General features: G+C 38.4%; 1 protein-coding gene across 10 annotated transcripts in view; it reads right to left on the bottom strand.

Moving 5' to 3' along the window:
* LOC129776231 (synaptic vesicular amine transporter-like) overlaps positions 1–17,494 on the bottom strand; it is a 128,627-nt gene that overhangs the window by 89,368 nt on the left and 21,765 nt on the right. The window contains exon 1 of one of the 10 annotated variants that reach the window (XM_055781756.1): positions 10,965–11,160. The exons of 5 other annotated variants lie outside the window; for them this stretch is intronic. Coding sequence is in view for 2 of the 5 variants with exons in the window: in XM_055781751.1 (XP_055637726.1) it covers positions 1,093–1,145 (53 nt within the window). In the remaining 3 variants the exon portion in view is untranslated. Of the gene's footprint in view, positions 1–273; positions 665–1,092; positions 1,170–2,486; positions 2,748–10,964; positions 11,161–17,494 lie in introns of those variants that run through there. 4 more of the 10 variants (XM_055781760.1, XM_055781751.1, XM_055781761.1 and 1 more) reach the window with 4 other exon arrangements.

Raw genomic sequence — 17,494 nt, 5'->3', positions numbered from 1 at the left:
TTCACTGAGAACTTGATTGCATCGAAAATCGATTGTCCTGAGCTCGTTCGGGCACTTTGATATTATTTTGCACTTGGGTATTATTATTATTAAGGCTCTATGGTATTAATGTGTAGTCTGTTGTCTTGAAATAATCAGAAGAGGACGGCTAAATTATTCATACATAATTTCTAAAATTGAACAACTTAATATATCGAGTTGATGGTTTGAAGTGGTATTCAATTGCAAACACTTCGGGGTATCTAAGTGGAATAGCCCATTAGAGGTACTCACATAACAAAACTCCACGTATGATTGTTTGAGGTCAATTCATAGGTTTGGCAACGGCAATGACACCTAACATTGCAACACAATAATAATTTTTCACGATCTAATTAATCATCAGTATCAGATCTTCTACTATCGACACACTATGGCATTTATTTACACGCATAAACGACGACCAACAACAGAACGCTGAACCCAATCCATTGATAGAAGTACCTCCGGCTAATGATAGGTAAACATATCAGTTTTAATTGGCACCGTGCCAACCACATTACTCATTTCATTTTTCATCGTTTGTTTCACTATCGCAACCTGATCGTATGCATTTCTAGCAGCTTACATCCGCAGTGAAATCATACTCAAACCCACCGCCATGATCTTGAGATTCTACATTTGTTTCTTTGCACTCACTCACTCGCATAGGTCTCTCTAGCTCTGCTTGATATCAGCAAATTAAACCTCTAACTATTGAGATTGAGGGAGAGCAAATTTATATTAACGCATCTGCGCTAGAGAACATATTATCCAAGCTCTTGGGTAGGCCGTAGAAATACGTTACAAGTTCATTATAACTCGTTTATGTTTCTAGTATGCGTTAGAGTTGTACACACACTCTTCACCCTATTTTCTATGCTAATAATAGCAAGCTTGACTCGTATTTGACTGGAAGATGGAATTTTCCGTAGTTTCGCAATATATTGGCATGAATGGAAAATATACAGGAGTTGCGATAAACACTTTACGTATTATTCAAATCAGTTCACGTGCCGTCGCTTGAAATCAACCTAAAGCTTCATTCGAATCGTGATACAAAGTGCAACCAACCGACGGTAACTGTCAGCGAGACGCTTGATCATGACTTTCGCAAGCTTCCTCATTTCTGTCAATTAAGCCAGTTCGCACACTTTTCTTTTCCTTTCCGAGCGACCTTCCGCGGCTAAAAACACCACTGAAAGAGGAGAAGAAAACTACAACTTGTTCGTCGCGGGCGCTCATTCTAAGTTTACCTAAGCCTAGGTCTATCGTCATGCGGTTACGGTGACGTATTCTGAACTGAAAATTCATTGCCCATCGGCGAAAGAGACAGTGTTGGCAAGCTCGTAATGAATGGAAGACGCGAAGAAAGTTAAATTACTTAATAACAGTGACATTAGTGCGTTGCAGTTCGATCAAATGACGGGGAAATACCCACCAAAACCGGCACGTGGGTTCGGAGACTTTCACGCGCTTGTAGTCAAAGTGGGGGATGCATGTGAACCGGTTTTCGATATTGCGTTTCTGAGATGAGTGCGTTGTGTTGTTATTTCGTCACGAGGAAGAGTTTATGTTATTTACCGTCAGGAACATTTCAAGCTCAGCATATTTCTGCCAATGATGTGTGGTTCACAAGGGTTGCTTCGGCGAACAAAACAGACTTCTTCATATTTACGTAAATTTAGGATTGTTCGAAACGAGCGACACGATCCGAGACAGATCCATGTTCTTGAATCGAACGCAGAGAAGAATGCTTCATCGTATGAGCTGAACCCAGGGCACCGGGTGGCGTTACGAATATACCTGTTTCGGCGTCTGATCCCAGTAGATGAAGTAACGACATAGTTTTTTTTTCGAACCTCGTGTCTTGATTGCCGGTGTTACCTTGAAATTATTAATTGCAGAAGAATAAGTATGCAAGGTTGATGACCATCTGATACTAGCTGAATATCTGTTATAAAAATAGCGGTGATTTTTTCTGGTTTTTTCCGTCGTTTTTTTCTCAAGATTTTGTTGAAATCCTCGGAACGGTGCTTGAAAACAACTCTGCTTGAACACTAATTCACATTCCGTTGAATTATGTTCAGAAAATATGATAAGTAAGCCTTTTTCAATCAACAAGTTATTTATTGGTAAAAGAATGCTACCATTTGGCATTACGCTAATATATTTTTTCTTATTAGCAAATTGTTCCTTTTTTATTTTTTAGGGTTACCCATCTTGAATTAGGTCGGTTTTTTGTCCGAATTTTCAAGTTTTTCCCATCAAACATAGTACATTTAGTTAAAAACTCCGCCTGCGAATGAAGGATCTCTATAGTAGCATGTCTGAAAAAGAACCTGAAACTATTGAGAACCAGAGCAGAGGGTCCAAAGCCACTAAGGAGGATGGTTATAATAGTTGTTATCCATGGTTATTATGCAAAAAAAAAAAGAAATGGATACACTCCTAATCACAACACTCACCACAGTGAATCCTGATTTTTAACTCCTCCCCATCAACAACTCCCCCTTCTTTGATAAACGCTAGGAGCCAAGCTATAGAAGCGACCCTCCTGGCCTTCGGGCGGTGAATATCATACTAACATTCCTTCCTTTTCCCTGGTGACTGTAAGAACGTGGCTGGTGTCGTTATTGACTATTTAAAGTTCGAATCACCGAACCTTCCACAATGAGAATGGATTGTTACTCGCAAGCGTTATTCAGTGTGTTCTTCGTGCAATTTCGCTGGTTCAGGTCAATCACGGAGAGTAACTACGAAGTGTACAGACTACCCAAGATCAAGCTGAAACATAGTACATTTAGTTAAACTTTCTAGAAAAAATACTAGGTTGCGCCTTAAATATCTACCTTCAATCGAAACCTTTAAAAGTTATCGTGTTTGTGGTTTCTGTGGTACCAGGACCAAAGAAATGCTTGCTGTTTCAAACATGGTCTGTATATAAAAAGAACAAATGTTTCTACTTATTATAGTGCTCCTAATGGATAGTTTTTGAAGTTTTAGCTTCTATATGTTGGCGATAACAACATATAGATCTACGGAATAACAACAGCATGATTGTTATTCCGTATATCGAACTTGTTTTTGAAACAAGCATCATGCGAGAGGAATGAAGAGAAAATTTTGCACAGCTTTGATATAAATTATTTATCAAAGTAGATTCTCCAGCTTTAATACACTTTTTACATCGATTTGTTGTTTAACAACTTTTGAGAAATGGCGTTCTCGGCTGAATGTGAAAATTAACTTTATTTTTTAACTTATTTTAATTTTACCTACTTTAAAACTTATTTTAATATATGTTGATTTTTTTCTCATATTAGCTCTCCTGTACTCGTGCGCAAAACAATCGTGTACTCGCTCACGGCGTCACAGACTGTGTGTGTCTCTGCAATATAACTGCGTTAATGGTATTTATTCAAAGAAAAAAAATATAATTGAATGAATAAACTCCAGATAATATTTTTTCTTCATCGTCATTCAGTTTTAATAGTCATTTAATTCAGCCTCCTTAAGACAAAATTACTTACTTCGGTCTGTGAGACCGTATGCGCGAGTATACGAGAGTTGAGAAATGACTTTCAACGCTTTGGTTGAAGTCGTTTGCATGGCCCTAATGTCGTCAAAATACATTTTGATTTTACCTTAATTTTTGGAATTTTTTAGAAAAAGAAAGGTACTCATAGGGTACTAAATAGGTAAATATGGGAGATGATTCAGAACACAGACGCGATATAGAGCCAAACACAAAAACAAACTTAACGCATTATTGAATTTGGCGGACTCGCGTTATCAAATGCCTCAAAATTCTGAGATAATATTCTCCCGTAAATGTTTGACCAGGTGGAACAAACTGATTTTATATAACTCCACAGATTGATACACTGTATATTGTTTTTTCGCCGAAGTGGTCGGTGTGTTCATTTCTCAATTTTTGACTACTGTTATTGACGATTGACAACTTTTGTTGACGATAAAAAGAATTTTCGTCCAAAAGAATACCCTGAATGCTCCAAAGGCCCATTCATTGTATACTTAAGATGAAAATTTAACCTCTCAAACCTCTCATTCACAAACCGAAGGAACTAACTCAGAGTTTTTCCCGATGTTACCGAGATTACGCGGATGATAGCCAGATAAACTACGAGTTGTCGTCTCAAGCAGGACCCAAGCGAGAAAAATATCGCGCTGCGACCTCTTTGCGATTGAGTATCGCGTATACGTATCCTGTTGCAACGTCGAAATAGACGAAAAGGGCCTACTACGCCACTACGTGGCTTGCTTGCGCTTTCAGACATTTTAAATGCATTTTAAATGATCCGTAGTACATATTACGTTTGCTTCCGGTGAGAACATTTTCGAAAGAAAAATGTGGCAGCGTTCATTTCCCCAATTCAGTGCAACGAGTCAAGGATTTGACCAGTGGAATTGCAGAAGCATCATCCCTAAACTAAATCAATTTAAATTTTTTATTCACAGTTCTATCTGTGATGTATTTTCCCTCGGTGAAACATGGCTTTCTTCAGACGACGAGCTGAATTTTCATGATTTCAATATTATTCGTCTTGATCGAAACGACTCGTTTCGGGCGTACTACTGGGGATAAAAAAATGACACTCATTCTATAGAGTCACTTCCCCATCGATGACATGCACTGAAGCTGTCGCTTGTCAGACACAAATCAATGGCAAAGACCTCTGCATTGCCTCGATATATATTCCTCAAAATTCCGCAAAACTATGGTAAGCCACCATCAGTTTTTCGATATTGTCGAGACATTGCCAGATTCGCGGCTCTTCTTAGGTGATTTCAACTCCCATGGAACAACATGGAGGTCACTTTACAATGACAACCGTGCCATTTTGATTTATGATCTGTGCGACCACTTGAACATGACAGTTTTAAATACTGGGGAAGCAACTAGGGTAGCCATCCTGCACGGGCAGGCATGCTAGACATATCTTTTTGCTCTTCTCCCTTATCTCTGGATTGTACGTGGAAAGTAATCCAAGATCCCCACGTTAGTGATTACCTACCAATAATTTTATCGATCGCCAATGAATCAAGATTGAGTGAATCAGTCGATATTGCGTATTGCCTCGGAAAAGAGATCCAGACAATCAGTGAATATGAACAAATGAACTTTTGTTATGAAGTTTATTTTATATGTTTTGAAGTTTATTTTTCCACACAGTGTCATTTTCATCTTGATTATTGAAGACGTCGGAAGTGGATTCAGCTGTTCCCTAAGTCGCAAGTGTAGGCAGTGTTCATTTCTCCGATGCAGTGCAATGAGTCAAGGATTTGACCACTGTCATCCATTGGAATTGCAGAAGCATTATCTCTGAACTGGATCAATTTAAATTTTTGATTCATAGTTCTATCTGTGATGTATTTTCCCTCGGTGAAACATAGCTTTCTTCTGACGACGAGCTGAATTTTCATGATTTCAACATTATTCGCCTCGATCGAAACGACTCGTTTGGTGGCGTACTACTGGGGATAAAAAAATTCACTCCTTCTATAGAGTCACTTTCCCATCGATGACAGGCATTGAAGCTGTCGCTTGTCAGACACAAATCAATGACAAAGACCTCTGCATTGCCTCGATATATATTCCTCCCAAAACTATGGTAAGCAGTTTTTCGATATCGTCGAGACATTGCCAGAGTCGCGGCTCTTCTTAGGTGATTTAAACTCCGTTTCATCGAACTGTGGTGTTTTTGTTCTCTAAGTCCAGGCTGAATATTTTCTTTTATTTTTGAATCTTTACTCGAATTCACTGCCAGAACGAATATCATTTCGAATGTGATGAATATCAATTTGTTGTTTTTGATATTCAAAGTATAAATAACAGCAAAGTTATGAACCCCACTCAATGCCGCTTTCATTCATTATAGCAAATTTGTTCATGCATCACCGATATTAACAAAATGAACTCGTTTGTTATTGTTATCAACATAATGAGGGCAGTGAATTTCAAGCTGGAAAAAGTCAATTACACTGAAAAAAAATCATATTCGTTACTCGTGAATATTTGTTGATATTCTAATAGACTGCTTTAGAAATCAAACTAAAAGGTTTGATTAAAGCAAAAAAGCGTGGATATTGGCGAAAGTTCGTCGATGGATTGTCGAGAGAGACCGCAAGGCGGTTATGAGAATTTTTCGATGGTAGAATTCTCAATTGTCCATCTCTCATGTAACAATTCAGCTCCGAGTTCGTACAAGATCAAGTTCAACTTGTTGAAGAATCTTCCCGACTTGGCGAAACATCGTTTACTGAACTTGTTCAACAAGTTTCTGGAGCTAGTATTATCCCGCATGACTGGAAACAAGTGAGATTGATAGTCATACGAAAACCCAACAAGCCGGCTTGGGGTCACAATTCGTATAGGCCGATTGCATTATTATCCGGATTCGTAAATTGTTAAAGAAAATGATTCTACTTCGTTTAGACAAGTGGGTCGAAGCGGACATTAGCTGTCAAATACGCAAATACGCAGTTTGGCTTCCGCCGAGGTAAAGGGACGTTTGTTCTTTTTCTATTTTATGTTCTTTTTCTGTTTTTCTACATAATCGCCGTAACGTTTGAGGCATTTTTCATAGCGTGGCACGAGTTTTTCTATTCCGAGCGCGAAGTGCGTAGCGTTCAACTTTTTAAAGAAGGATGTAACTGCTTCACGAATTTCTTCAGTGTTATCGAATCGTTGACCGCCGAACGCCTGTTTCATCACCGGGAATAAGTGATAGTCGCTAGAGCGAGGTCTTAGGTAATCCTGAACACAGTCCATTTGAATTTTTTCAATAGTTCTTGAGTTACGCGAGCAAAATGGGGCCTCGCATTATCGTGGATGAGGAACACTCCTTTCGTCAATAAACCTGGCCTTTTGTTCTTAATCGCGGTTCTTAATTGGTCCAAAACTTCACAATAGTACGGTGATGAAACAGGCCTTCGGCGGTCAACGATTCGATAACACTGAAGAAATTCGTGATTGTCTAACTAGAGATGGTACGCTGAGATAATTTGCAGACGATGAAGTTCTTTCCATCACGGGTACTAATCCCGTCGTTCTGCAACAGTCCTTGCAAGAAACCCTGAACAACCTTTTAACGTGGGCTCTTAAGCTGGGTATAGAATTCTCTACTGAGAAAACAGAAATGATAGTTTTTTTCTAGGGAGCACGAACCCGCCCAATTCCAGCTTCACCCATCCGACAAAACGTCCGATTTTTCAAATACCTTGGAGTATATTTTGACTCTAAATGTACTTGGGGAATTGCGTATCTGAAACGGAAATGTCAGCAAAGAATCTCCAAACAATAACCGGAACATGGTGGAGTGTCCATCCAGGAGACGTCATTAAGTTGCACAAAACAACGATATTACCGGTGTTAGAATACAGTAGTTTTTGCTTCCGATCAACTGCCAGGTTTCATATTCTCAAGCTGGAGAGGATACAATATCGCTGTTTGCGTATAGCCATATATATATATATATATATATAGTCACGAAGTCTTGGCAGGAGAATCCCCGCTTACTCTTCGGTTCTCAGAATTATCTTACTGATTTCTTATCCGTTGCCAGGCCATGAATCTATTGCTGATTGATACCTTTCGAAAATCTACTCCAACTAATTCTTGCTTCCCGTACTTTTGCAATTCTTTTGTCATTTTTTATCTGTTCATGCGTCAAAAAATCTATGAAATTCCAGATCATTTACTCTCCGATGTTATTCGGCCGATATTTTCGGCAAAATATCATGAAGTTAAATCCGATAGGATGTTCTTCACTGACGGTTCACTCATGAACGGGTTCACTAGATTCGACATCTTCAATGAAAATTCCAGTGCCTCTTTCAAACTCAAAGATCCTTGTTCCGTGTATGTTGCAGAACTGGTTGCGATATGCTACACTCTAGGGATCATTGAAACATTGCACATCGACCATTATTTTATTTTTCAGACAGTCTCAGCTCAATAGAGGCAGTCCGCTCAATGAAAGTTGATAAACACTCATCTTATTTCCTAAAAAAAATAAGACAACTATTGGGTGTTGTGATCAAAAAAATATTCAAGATTACCTTAACATCGGTTCCCTCCCATTGCTCGATTCCGGGAATTGAGAAAGCGGACTCGCTAGCTAAGGTGGGCGCTTCAGATAACACACTCTTTGAAAGGCAAATTGCTAATAATGAATTTTTCCGCATTTCTTGTCAGCACACACTCGAAAGTTGGCAGCGCATATGAAGTGAAGATAAGTTCGGTCGTTCGATACGCACGATTATCCCGAAGGTCACGACGAGTGCATGGATCAATGGATTGAATGTAGGTCGTGATTTCATTCGCGTAATATCTCGGCTTATGTCCAATCACTATAACCTAAACACGCATCTTTATCGCATTGGCCTCGCAGCAATCTTTGTGATTGTGGCGATGGCTACCACGACATCGAGCATTTTGTTTGGTCGTGTATCCGGTTGCATGATGACCGCTCTCAGCTTTCCAGAGCATTGATAGCACAAGGCAGACAATCGGATATCCCCGTCCGGGATATCTTAGGTAGCCGTGATCCTGATCTTCTGCTTCATCTATACCTGTGCCTCAGAAACGCCAATGTCAACGTATAATGATGTTTCCTCCGTTGTATCCCTGTTTCATATCGCTCCTATCCGATCGATAAACTTTTACTTAGTCGCGGCAATACATACAAATATTCTTTTACAGATACAAATGACACGGGCCTAGGGTTGTGCAGGCCACTGATCATTCACTAAGAGCTGAAGATTATACCGCTCATGACAACTCTACACGAGCTGAAGATTGTGGACGAGATGGTCATAATTAGGTCGGCTTGACGTATTTTTTTAATACAGCATCTCATAGCAGGAGGAATTTATTTTTTAATAAAAAAAATTGCAAAAAAGCTGTAACTCTGTAACCGGTTTTTGCACATTTTTTTAATCGAAGGTTTTAATAGTTTTATTTTCATCAAGCCAAAAAATGCACTTCGTACAAAAATTATTGGAGTTTTCAAAAATGCCTTTTGATTAGCGGTGCCATTATTATCCATTATCATCCATATCTCTGTTGTAAAAGATCCTACAGATGCATTCTAGAAATCAATTGAAAGCTGGTTGATGAGGTTAATTGGCCTCATCATTGATTTGAATAGTAAAATATTTCAAAAGTTCAAATTCATTAATTTCATTTATCGCGATCACATAATTTTTCGAAAACCATTTTAAATTTTTCGTTGATGCACTTTGCTCCGTCAATTTTTTGCCGAGTGTGTGTGTATGATTTCGATCTTGCCTGAAGCGGTTTATTGGCGTGGCATGGAGTTAACATAATGAGTTGTAAAATTGCCAGCTCCTATTTAATTAGAAAAGTGAGAATCCAAATTTCTTTTCATTATTGCCAAACTAAAGTCGCAAAAACGGAGATGTTAGAAATGCCAACGTGTTGATAATATGTTAGAATATATGCATAATATTAGGCTGTCAAAAAAGTCCTGCGGTATTTTTTTGAATTTTCATTTGTTCATAACATTAGTTACAATCTGTTTTAAGTCAAATATGCGCCGTTTTGTTCGATGACTTGTTCCCAACGAGATGCCAACTTCATAATACCCCTGTTATAGAAGCTCGCTTCCTTATTAGCAAAAAACTCGGATAGCCAATTTTCACAGGCCTCTTTTGTGGCTAACTTCTGACTACCTAGCTCGTTCGCCATGGACAAAAACAGGTGGTAGTCACTTGGTGCAAGGTCCGGACTATACGGCGGATGCAATAGAACCTCCCATCCGAGCTCCCGGAGCTTCTGGCGCGTCACCAAAGAAGTGTGTGGCCTGGCGTTGTCCTGATGGAAGACAATGCGGCCTCTGTTTATCAAAGATGGCCTCTTCTTCATGAGTGCCACCTTCAAGCGGTCCAGTTGTTGGCAGTACAGGTCCGAATTCAGAAACGGGTCGATTTTGTTGCGATTCAGCAGCGATTCACATGCGTCGATACGGTCAAAGATGTTTTTTTGCGTCAACGTGTGTGGCACCCATACATCGAGCTTATTTGTGAATCCAAGCTTCTTCAAATGGTTAATAACGGTTTGATGACTTATCCCCAGCTCTTGGCCGATGCTACGGCTGCTACTATGCCGGTCTTTCTCGGCTAATTCAGCGATTTTGTCGCAATTTTCGACGACAGGCCTTCCGGAGCGTGGCGCATCTTCGACGACCTCTACACCAGAACGAAAACGTTGAAACCATCGTTGTGCGGTGGAAATGGAAACTGTATCGGGTCCATATACTGCACAAATTTTATTGGCAGCTTGAGATGCATTTTTGCCTTTGTCATAGTAGTACTGTAAAATATGTCGGATTTTCTCTTTATTTTGCTCCATATTTGCAACACTATAACTCACGAACGACTCAACCAAACAAAACACTGTCAAGAACTATATATAGCGCGCAAAAATACTTTTCCAACAAGCTATAGTATGACTCGATACAATGAATACAACTACCGCAGGACTTTTTTGACAGCCTAATATATGCATAAATACATAATCTGCGGTCATTTGAAGACATATTGTACTCGTATATCGCCTCATGTTTCAATGTTTTCCACTGCACTCTAGCGTTCTACCGTTACATACGCGGAACATATAGACAATTTTTGAACAAGTCATCATGAGAAGTCATCTTTCAATTCGCTGAGGGGAAACCAAATTTTAGCTTTTTGTTTCCCATTATTTCACTTTCATGAAATTAGGGTTATGCATTTCGAACTTTTCGCAATTTTAATGTTGCGCTATTATATATGTTCTAGATTAATTTATATCTTGGTGGTTTCATTGACAACCATCGAAAGTCGTATAGAAGAGTTAATGACGCTTGCCGCCAAAATTTCAATGACACAAATTAATTTACACATGTAATAATATTTACCGAAAAAAATAAAACAATCAACAACTGATCCGCGCAATTAACACTTATTGCTTTCACAACTTTCACGCTCTTTTTTCCAACAAGTATGCACAAAATCAAAAATAAAAGTTCTTGGCAATCGACCGCGACGACTCGTCAAGAGTACCGAACAATGTCCAGTCCGTTGTTTACCTCCCTAATCACAAACGCTGACTGATCTCAGTTCATCTCTGCGAGCTTCGGAAGCGTGTGTGTTTATCTTATTTCGACTCTCGCCATCTTGTCATCTCTTCATTTTTCGCTTTTCTAGATTCCTCTCTTCTGGTCAGCCGGTATAAACAATAATAATAGAGGCTCGCCACTCGTTCAAACCTCCCCCAAAGACGCTTTCCACCCTCTCAAGCGTACGTCTTTTCTCGTGGACCTTTCTTGCCCTTAAGCCGGGTTCAGACGGTGCGAGTAAGCATACGAGTCGGTCTAGTCAGTTACTGCAGTGCAGCTACTCACACCGTGTGAACACATCATGCCAGTTATTGTCATGTGTGATCCGGCGTGCGAGCTACTTCAAAGTTTTTTGAATTTACTCGCACTTGCATGCTTCACAACGTCAAAAACAGAATTTAGCGTTCGAATCAGTGATGCCAAATGTAATGAAATGTCTCTATTTTTAAGATATTTGAAAATATGTGAAGATATTTATAGACTTGAAAATTATTGGAAAAACAAATAAAACCCTCATAGTTTCTAAACGAAATAATTGTTATTTCGTTTTGCACGCTGGCGGGGCACGCTTTCTTTTTGAGATAGTTTTCTTGAGAATCTCTAATATAGAATCATTATCAGATCACAACTTACAAAAAAAAGTATTGTTCTAAGAAACAGAATACATATTCGATTTAAAAAAGTACATTTTCATTCATTATTAAAATTTTTGAAGCGTATTTATTGCACCTGCAAATCGACTATCATTTTCATTTCACAAAATAAATAAAATTAAAAAAAAAAATCTTTTAGACTACCATTTATAACATCACATCCTTTCGGAATTATCTGAGCTATGGATGTTTTCGAGATTCTAAAAAATATCGACAACAATCCCAACGATATTCCAAAACAAAGGCACATCAATGTCATTTCTAATTTAACTCTTGCAGGTACAGCATCCCTCATGACTGTATCTTGGCGTTGTATTCGTGGAGCAATTAAATCCAACAGTTTTTTCACTTGTTCAGGTGTTATTATCAACACTGCTCTGTAATCTCGGGGATCCTCATCGTAGAGTTCCTTCAATATTGTATTTGTTGCTCCTTTTCTTTGCATCTAATTCCTGGCCCGAATCCTTTTCTCTTTCTGCTTTTTCGGATAGTACCTTCAGTTCAAAGAAATTCAGCACAAAGTATGTATTTTTAAACACGATCAGCGTTTGTTTTGCTATAAAATTGTGTGATGATACATTCAACTGAAAACCTAAGATGAAAACTGCCAATAAAGAAGTCGATTTTGGACCAATCATTTGACAAATTCGGACCTGATTGCTGTTTCTGACTATTTGATGGACATTTGAAAAGTCGCCTGGCATCCCTGGTAAACCCGTGCCGTAGTATCTAGTTTCTCGCCAGCAGCTCACACTGTGTGAACGGACAAGGCGAGTCAACCAATTGTCAAGCGAGTCCACCGGGTCAGTAGCTGCTCATTGTCAAGTCAGCTACTAGCAACGTATAAATGGGCCTTTACGCATGTGCTTCGCTCGTGGCGCCAAGGTAGCATTTTTTGCAGCATAGCTCCAATACGTTCATAAATACATTCGAGATATTGGCAAAGGTTGGCCTTTATGATTTAACTGCCTGTCTTCTTCTCTTTTGACCCGAAGAGGGCTCAAGTTATTGCCGGATTTTCGGATTTTCTCGCTTTAGCCTACTGTAGGGTAATGTTACTGCCAACGATTTAAAGCAGAACTTTCAATACCTGGATAAGTGACTATGTTTGATCGCTTCAACTAGAACATCGAATTATGATCAAATGTGATAAAATGTGTGTCAATAAATTGAACAAAATAAATTTTGAACAACTAGTTGAAGTTGGGAGCAGCACTTATCACGTTCAACGTTTCCTTTGCTGCAGTATAAGAATAGTTAGACCATCAACAGCATAAATACCCTATCAATCCCAGATAAGAGTTCTGTGTGCGAAATAAAAGAAGCTGGCGAGAAGAACAATAATCCTTCTCCCCATTCTCTCTCAATCAGTTTTTATTGCACGTTGTTATCATCATAACCTTTATTTTCTATAATAACAAGAGGATATCAACGTCATTTTTGTTCTGTATCTCGTCTCGGAACAGAGAGCTTTTTTGGTCACATATAAATATTTCATGCATTGTAATCGCATCGGCGAGTTCGGACGTGTTCCATTATGGCTCGTAGGTTGAGATGCACACAGATTTCGTTGCTTTCGTAAATCCGACAGTAAGATTTACTGCTGTGACACGTGCTTTTGGTGGGTGGCTAGAAAGCTTCTGATGATGTAATGTGAAAGCCGCTCGTTAGTTGACTGAAAAGTCTGAAATATACCCAGAACATTTGTTTATTTATAGCTTCCAACAATAATAAATACGTGAGCATGCACCATCAATGGAATAGGATGGCTGTCTTCCAAAAGAAGGCACACTCTTCGGGGTTGGTCTACTACTAAACGTCATATACACCTGCCAAATAAATGTCGACCTATAATAAATCATAATTTCTTAACTTTACTATTTTTAAAAAATCGGGAAACTTGTAAAAAAAGGTTTTAAACAGCAAACAGCAAACAAACATGCTTTAGACTTGTCCGAGGCTCAAGCGATAGGGACATCTTCACTGATTCAGAATCTATTCGATTTTTTCGAAAGAACGTCCGAAATTCGTGTCCCTGCACTAGAATACCTTCTTAAATCGATTCAGAAAATTTTAATAATTTGATTAGGCAAATAGCAGTTAGCAGTTATCACACCCCCCTGAAATTAATCTGGGATATTGATATTTCCCCATTTTTTTGTCGAGAAATTACGAATCGTTCATTCTGAGATAACGCATAGTATTTTGTATTTCAGGTACAATTTGCGATGAAGTGCTCCTCTAATTTACACTGAACTTTGATCAATCTGATAAAAGCTAAAAGCTAAAAAAGTGGCTAAACGCATCAATATGAGACGTTGGCAGGTGTTTTGGGGATGCACTAGGCTTAAAATTTGCCTGCTAACATTAGAACTTACTACAAGATTTGCAAAACTATAGATGATTTTCTAAAACTCTAAAAAAGCCCTGTTTTTCGCACTTTTTTGAAATCGATGTGAAACATTGAAATATTTTTTTTCGGAAAATCAATAAATTAACCATGTACATAATTCTTTGAAGTTTTCAAAACTACCTTTCGATTCGGGGTGCAATCGTTATTCATTAAATTATTCATCAATGACGAAGGTATAATTTTTCATTCAAACAGAAATATCTTTATATGGAAAGGTCCTACAGGATCGTTCTAGGAACCAAATGATAGCTGATTGATAAGGTTAATTGAATTTGCTATTGAGTTGGTTAGCAAAAAATTGTGTCAGTCCACAAAATCTTTGAAAAAACATAAACAGATCGGTTTTTTATTTCTTCCCGATATTGTCGTCCACTACACCTACACACAAATAGTCCAACACCTGAAATTAGGTGCTTTAAATGCCATGTCGGAGTGAATAGGTTAATTAAAAGTTTTAAAATTTAATTCATACTAGCTGGCTTCGTTCCGCCCACAACTGCTTTTCTGATTTAAATAATTTCGAACACTCACGTTCCCCGAAAATCATTTTTCTGTGTTTTTATTTTCGCAGTATATAATTTCTTTCTTGACATATACACCTGACGCGGGCTGAGACACTTCAATCCTGATACTGACTGTTCAAATCGATTGCTCCGTTCTTGAGTTAAATCGTGAGGCCAAATCATTTTTATTTATATAGATTTATATTTCATTTATATCACGGCCCTTAATTGAATGGAAGTGTTTTATTGCAACACTCCTAATGACTCTGCGTGGACTCTACCATTTGACCCTGGTTTCTTCGAGTGATGAGTCCAATTTTTGTCTTCTAACTTTCTGGTTATTCAGTGTGAGTTATCTTGCACGCTAAAGTCTCACCCCTTGAAGCGTTGAAACATTTCCTGATATGCTTTACTAGTTAGAGTAGTTTAAACTTAAACTTTACAAGGCATTAAAAGGCGGTATTCTAGTGTAGAGGCACGAATTGCGAACGTTTTTTCGAGCTTTGAAAAAAATTAAAAAAAAAAAATTTTACCATCCATTATTTGTTTATCTACTTGTTGATACTACTTGTCAATTATCAATATCATTGAATTGTAACTCATTTTTAGGATCTTCAAAAGGAAGTCAAGATATTTGTTTGGGGAGTAATACGCTTGAAAGTCGTACCGAATTCGTAAGTTCATACATACGATAGACTGATAAAATTTGTAATACTTATTGATTAAATTTCTAGCTTAAAATGAATCGGCGTTTGATTTTATTCCTGAACACTACCTTTAACAATAAAATAAACATTGAACAGAAAAAAATATTCATAATTTTACGCGCTCCGTGTTTGGAGTTAATCGTTTGAGGGCGGGGCAATTTTTGTGAGCAATAAGCGAAAGAAATAAATTTAAAAAAATTTTATTTATAAAGAGTGAAGAAAGAAGCTACTTCAGAACGGACCCTTGAGAAACACCGGAGCAATTTGGCTTGGGGGAGGACAATACTTCATTATAGAACACTGCTTGATTTCTGTCACAAATGTATGCTTTAATCAAGCTTATGGCAGACCAAGAGAAACTAAAATTATATGAAACCTTTTTAAAGAGTTTAGCGTGTGAAGCTTTGGCAAAATAAGCTGTAACACTGCAACTATTTTTCTGTCGACAACACGAGCAATGTCATTATGTACCTTCGACAACGGCGTTTCAGTGTTATGTCCTTTCCGGAACCCAGGTTGAATATCACTTAACAGTCTCATATCACTTATGAAATCAGATTCAATTCCTGTACCTTACGGAAGTGTCATTAATACCCTACCTTAATAATATAGCTATATCGAATAATATGATATTTGCATTTTTTGATTTACAGCGCAAAATATGCATAACTCTTCCGACGCCATACTTTACGACCTTCTGCAGCAAGCTGCTCATCATTTCCTCAATTTTCGCAAACATCCATTAACGTAAACATTCAAACCAGATTTGCCCTACGAAATTCATATTTTCTGTTCCTCTTGCCCCTCGAGGCGTCTCAGTGTTATTTTTATGGCACAGAAGTCGTTGGCGTTTGGTCAATTCTTTCGCTTGTTTCGCATTACCGTTTTGCTCCAAACAGGTATTGATGAAAGTGAAGAAGACTAGAAATTATTTGGCATAACCGGTTATGGGCACATCATTAGAACTAAACTGAGTCTGAGCCGGGACGTCTGGCGGACAGATCCACAAAAAACGTGGGGCTTTAAACGGAGGAAGTTTTGAGGTGACCTCCGAGGCGTTCGGAGCATTTCGAGTGATTATCCTGCACTCACGTGTAATGGAGGCCAACAATTGCAACGTTTCAACCAACCGTGAGTCGTACGCGAAAGTCTTCGATTTGTCAAGATTACTTGTAGTGTGATAAGAACCAATCCATGAATACGTCCAATATTGATGGCGGTGCTGAATTTAAACACAATAAAAATATGAACGCTTCTATCGAATTGCACACAAGGTTGGAGTCAGGTAGCAATGTTACATTTTGTGGCCTTATCGCATGAGGTTCATTTCAACATAAATCACACTGGATGTATTGTAAAACACCAACAGAAAATTAAATGTTATATTGAATAAATTTTCCAATTCCGACTCAATTAGATATTTCTTTTAACGCATCATCTTTTTCTCATCATCTTATTTTGTGCAGGTACAAAACAACGCATAAAGAACGAAAGCCAGAATTCAGGACATAACCGGTATTATTAGAATCACCCTCTTCTGTTGGACTGTATCATCACGTTCGACAGCGACGTCATAATGCGTCTGAGAAATTAATCGTGTTTACGTATTTCTAGAGACTTGATACAACGGATCCAAACAGTCAGTCGAACCTAATTTCAAAACATACGAGAAAAGCTAATTTCTAAACAATATTTAGTTCAACATATGTGGCCGAGTGGTTAGCGTCACACCTCACATGTCGGGGGTTCGGGTTCGATTCCCGTTCTGGTCGGGGGAATTTTTCGTCAAAGAAATCACGCGTCACGGTCACGCGTATTCTAGAGCTTGCCACTCAGAATGCAAACTAATACTAATGTCAAAATTATGGCTAACAAATGGTGGGAATAATTTTAATAAGCAAAGTGATTTAGGTTTATCACTTCCAGCAGCTAATGGAAAGTAGTGGAAAGTTGGACACAGTAGAACAAACATGTCAGAGTGTGACAAATTATGAATTACAGATACAAACCAAATGCTTGTCGGATCCTAATATTTTTGTTTGCAGCTGTTGCG

Source organism: Toxorhynchites rutilus, chromosome 3, assembly GCF_029784135.1.
Source record: "Toxorhynchites rutilus septentrionalis strain SRP chromosome 3, ASM2978413v1, whole genome shotgun sequence".
Lineage (NCBI taxonomy): Eukaryota > Metazoa > Arthropoda > Insecta > Diptera > Culicidae > Toxorhynchites > Toxorhynchites rutilus.
Note: the sequence above shows the minus strand (reverse complement) of the source record. Positions and strands in the feature narration are given on the sequence as shown.